General features: G+C 39.2%; 1 protein-coding gene across 4 annotated transcripts in view; it reads right to left on the minus strand.

Annotated features, from left to right (window-relative positions):
* Positions 1 to 5,000, minus strand: part of tamo (PUB and ZnF_RBZ domain-containing protein tamozhennic) — a 21,937-nt gene that overhangs the window by 1,488 nt on the left and 15,449 nt on the right. For 2 of the 4 annotated variants that reach the window (XM_043025590.2, XM_086555275.1), the window contains exons 5-8: positions 4,783 to 4,953; positions 3,823 to 4,222; positions 2,031 to 2,155; positions 1 to 1,799 (exon numbers count right to left, since the gene is read on the minus strand). The exon at positions 1 to 1,799 is cut by the window's left edge and continues 1,488 nt beyond it. In XM_043025590.2, the coding sequence (XP_042881524.2) occupies positions 723 to 1,799; positions 2,031 to 2,155; positions 3,823 to 4,222; positions 4,783 to 4,953 (1,773 nt within the window). In that variant the 3' untranslated portion in view covers positions 1 to 722. Of the gene's footprint in view, positions 1,800 to 2,030; positions 2,156 to 3,822; positions 4,223 to 4,740; positions 4,954 to 5,000 lie in introns of all 4 variants that reach the window. The other 2 variants (XM_043025588.2, XM_043025589.2) reach the window with 1 other exon arrangement.

Raw genomic sequence — 5,000 nt, forward strand, 5'->3', positions numbered from 1 at the left:
AGTATATAAAAAAAAATGTCATGTGATATACTGCTGTTAAATATAGAGGCTTTATAATGATTGAATAATAATTCTTAAAAGTAGATTTAATAAATAACTAAAGAGGGGTGAATAATTCCTTAAAAGCATCTTCTTGATTAAACTTCCCTTTCCAAAACAAAACATAATATCTTGAAAGAAACCAGCCTAATGGATAAAGCAATTCATTTTCATTCAGAGTACAAGAAGATATACTAAACTTTCAGAAAATTTATACTTGCCACTCAAAGGCTATTTAGTTTTTATTCTGTCTGATTTCTAAATAATGAAATCTGTCTAACCTTGGCATCTACCTTGAAAATATACAATCTATACGAGGTATTCTATGGCATTTTCCTTTACTACTTCACATATTGTAGTAACAATGCTAAATTCTAGTTTTTTTCAGATGTGGTGCATACCTCATATCATATAAAACATCAGTTAAGATTTGCTACTATGGAAAATGAAATATAATCATCATAATAAAACCATTAACAACTCAAAAAAAAGAAAGAAAAACAATACTGTAATACATGTAAGTAATGATATTTTTCATATAAAGCATGAAAAAGTAAAAAAAAAAGGGGTGACATATCTCTTGTTAATACTTATGGTCATTTGGCAAATCCAGATTTGAACAATGCTGGAAAAACTAATAATGAATACTTTGGCTCACGTTCTCTGCATCACTTAAAACTTTTTTAGATGTACGTGGAAGATCCCTCTAGGTGCTCTCCACATGCAGAACAGTCCTGAGCATCTCTCTCATTTATGAGAGTGCACTGTGGACACTGTCGCCCACCTGAAATGAGAGGCCTCACTTCTGGGCCGGGCATGCGAGACTTTCCGCACATGTCACAAACGTTGCGGTCCCTGTCATTTAGGAACGTACAAGCAGAGCATGACCACGGGGTGAATACAAAGCTTTCCTTGGAAGGCAGCGCTTCTCTTGACTGGGGAGTGCTTGTGGTGATGCTGGCTTGCTGGAGAGTAAGAGCAGTTGTGGTGGAGCGAGATGCTTCTGAAGGGAGCTCTTGTCTGGAGTGTGATCCTTTACTGCTCATGCTCATACTTCTTGGAGATGAAGAACTACTTATATTGTTCTTATTACTCAGGTCTAATTTGTTTTCTGTTCTCATAATGTTATTTGTTTTCTTTAGAACAGGCTTCCTCTCTTCACAGTCATCGCTATCCTGAGGGGCTGTCTCAAAGCCAGCAGAAATGTTATCATACAAACTGTTCCTCTTGGTAAGATTGGGGAAGACATCAGGGCCACCACTATGAGATAAGGAATGAGAACTTTTGCTCGAGCTGGAGGGTCTTTCCACCCTTTCACGGGTCTCATTGAGTGCCATTGCCTGTAATGCTTGGTTGATAGACAGTGGTTTATTCTTTGTGATATCCTTTTTATTATTCAAATTATTGTTCTTGCCTTGTGCTGCTGTTTCCGAATACAGATTCTGCCTTGTCATCTGGTGGAGAATGTCTCCCCGGTCACCAATGTCTTTGTTGTAACCTCTCTTTTCCAGGCCCCGAAACACAAAGTCCCAGTTTTCCCAGGAACTTGCTCCCTGATCATTGGGGGTGGTGAGACTTGCTGAATTTCTATTGGGGTCTTTCACAATGGACAAAGTGGCTTCTAGGTGTTCATCTATGGTGCCAGCCTGAAACACCTCTGGTGGAGGTGGAGGAGGTGGGCAAGGCTCGGAATTTTCTAAAGGAGGTAGAATGCGGCTGCCAGATACTGCTGACTTGGAACTCCGTTTGTGTGGAAGTACCTTTAAAAAAAATTATCAGAAACTGTAATAGACTGAAAGAGTATGGGAGGGAGTAGGTATAACGGTATTATTATATGTATTTAAAAAAAATTCTAGCAACATTACAAGAACTAAAGCATTGGCTCATTTATTTTAAAAATTATGACAGGTAAAGAGAAGGCCATACGTATGAAAGCAAATGTTAACAACCACAGATCCTAACAATCCAACAAACACAGACATCCAACCTACCTTTGGCAAGAGCTGAGATGCCCTTGGGGAAGGTAAGGCTTCATGAGTGGAGTCAAGGTCGATGAGTTTAGCCGTAGGCACCTGGCCAGCAGGTGCCCCCAATCCCAAGCTGCTTATGCTTTTTGCTGTAAAACAAAATTGAAATTCAAGTATCTGAACAAATGCAAAGAATTCCAGTATTTTCAAATGATAAAATTAGATGTTGAATATTAACCCAATGACGACGGTGCGTCACACCCGTGTGACACAGCCAAAAACTCCCGTTCCGGGTCGTCATGCTATTGTGACGATTTCAATGCAATATTGCAATCGCCCAGCATATGGGACTTCGCGTAGAAAGTGCACCCGTCGGGAAAGGGTTAACTGGTAAACTATGAAGTCCAACAATATCCCTAAGCATGCTTGGGTTTGCATGAAGAAAGTATATATCAACATTCTCGCCAAATGATTTCCTATCACGTTGTGGTAATATTTTACTCCCTCTGCATGATGTCATATCACGTCATGATCTCTCCCTCAAAATGTATGTTTTACATCATTATATATGTATGTAATCATGGGAGTTCCAATTGTACAGACACATTTTTTATTCACTTATGATGAAAATAATGTTAAACAAATACAAAAACCTCTGATTATCACCCCACTGAAGCGGGCAGGCAAAAAGACTTCATAGAGTTCATCGGAGTCATAACAATGTAACGAGAATGAAGTATGACAATGTCAAGAATGGTAATAATTATAAATAAGATTTTTTTCACTCACATGAAATTGCCATGTACTTAAATGTGACCTGATTGGTTTGGTAAGTATGTTAAAGGCAAAAAAGCATAATTTTTGACACATATCAGCCATATTGCGTGGCCAAGTCTCCAAAACAAAGTTTCACTCTCTCTCTTCTTTCAACTTTTGATTATCTCTAAAGGCTTTGAAGATTCAACCTTGATCTAATCTGAGGTGCACTGTACACGTAAATATAAAAGTAAAAATTTAAGGTCTCAGAAATAAAGAAAAAAAGAAAAAAAAGAAAAAAAGAAAAAAAGAAAGAAAGAAAAAAGAAGAAGAAAAAATAAAAATAAGTAAATAAAAAAATAAAAAAATAAAATGAAAATAAAATATTATAATGAATAAACAAGCAAGCAGGCTTCTTCTGACCGTAGCCATTTACAAACACATTTAACCCATTCACGCCGGTTGACGTGATAGCACGTATTGTGGTTTTCGCGTCAGACGCCCTGGACGCGCTATGAGGGGAAGCCGTGCGCTCGGGTAGAGCGAGCGGGCAACCGGGGCTTGCGGCTTGTGCGCCCGAGAATCTCGAGGCGTTAGGCTTATGCGTTCGAGAACCCCGGTATTGCGACCGCGCAAAGCCGGAACTGCCCCGGCGTGAATGGGTTAACTTATTAACCCATTGGTCGTGGTATTAAATAAATATCTGTGCAATAGGATGGCTGGTTTACATTGTCTGGCACGGCCATCCGCGTCTTTGACTGACTCTGCCTTTGCAGCAAATCATGCCATCCGCTGCTAATGGGTTAAGGCTAACAAACAATTTTTTTTTCTATCTTTACAGTAAAGTTTCTTCAGGTATTATGATGATACAGAAACACAAGGTTAGTTTATGCTAAAAAAGAAAAAGAAAGAAAAAGAAAGAAAAAGAAAAGAAAAGAAAAGAAAAGAAGAAAAAAAGAAAGATAAAATAACTTCATAACTTCTCAATACATAATGTTATAAGGTAATGGCAAAGGACTTGCACCCTATAGAGACACTTAAAGTCTAGCAAGACACATACCAGTATCAGGTGTATCAGCACTGCGAGAACAAGAGAGAGGCGGGGCAGGCTGAGGGCCAGGTGACTGTGAGGCCGACACAGAGTTGTGACTGGAGACTGCCGCAGAGGCCGCGTGCTGAGGAGCTTGACTTGCGGGGTGGTGGTGAAGGTGGTGGAAGTGATGATGATGGTGGTGATATCCTCCTCGCTGGTCTCCCACCGTGCTGCTGCTGCCACCCATCCCCACTTGCCCTGAACGAGCCTGCTCCAGAGAAATGCGCTGGTCTCCAGTGGACTTGTCCTGTGTGGTGTGAACTGAGGATGGGGGCAGCTGCTGGGCTGCAATGGAAGCTGGTGAGGTGGAAGTTGCTCCTGTCGATCCCTGACGAATTGGAAGGGGTGGCCCAGTTGAAGACGGAGTCTGAGAAATTATCAGAAGACATTTTTCCAGATTGTTTTTAAAAGCATCATTGATCCACAAAAAAGTGCAAACTGAAAATATAGTAACTCAGGTCTGTATCTTTAAGTTTTTGCCAATGTGTTTAGAAAAAGAATTATCAATTTTTTAATGAGGTCACTTTCAAACATGAAATTAATAATGGGCTGGGCATCTTAATCCATTGCCAATGGCACAATGGTGTTTTCCATCTTTTTCTAAATTTATGGTATGATATATGAGTCTATATTTGATATATAAGCAAAGTGATACTAGTTAGTATTTGGTGTGTTATGTTAGTTACACAACTTGAAGGAATAAACACCTTGTATTTTGAAAAATATAAAATCAAAATAATAATAGATAAACAAATAAGTAGATAATTTAATATCAATAACAAGAAAGTGCAAAAGTGATCAAAAAGTGATCCAACCCTTTGAAAATTGCCCATAGCAGAAGGGTTAAAGAAACTCTTTTTATCTATCAAATTACTTCTCATTCACCTTTATCCATTCAGAGCCTAATTCATGGTCACATATCATCACCTGTCTATGACTGGATTCACTCTGAATCTGTGGTTGCAAACGTTGCCTCAGAGTAAAGAGGAGGTGCCTGACAGTGACATCAACACCTCCTACATGCAACTGCCGGAACTGCAGGATTTGCCTCCACGTCAGGCCAAATTCACGTACTCCTTCACTTATCTTCTTTAGTACCTATGAATTAGAAGAAAGTAGTTTTTTTTTCATATATCAAACTATTC

This window comes from Penaeus japonicus, unplaced genomic scaffold, assembly GCF_977035675.1.
Source record: "Penaeus japonicus unplaced genomic scaffold, GWHDUDI00000001_assembly GWHDUDI00000030, whole genome shotgun sequence".
NCBI lineage: Eukaryota > Metazoa > Arthropoda > Malacostraca > Decapoda > Penaeidae > Penaeus > Penaeus japonicus.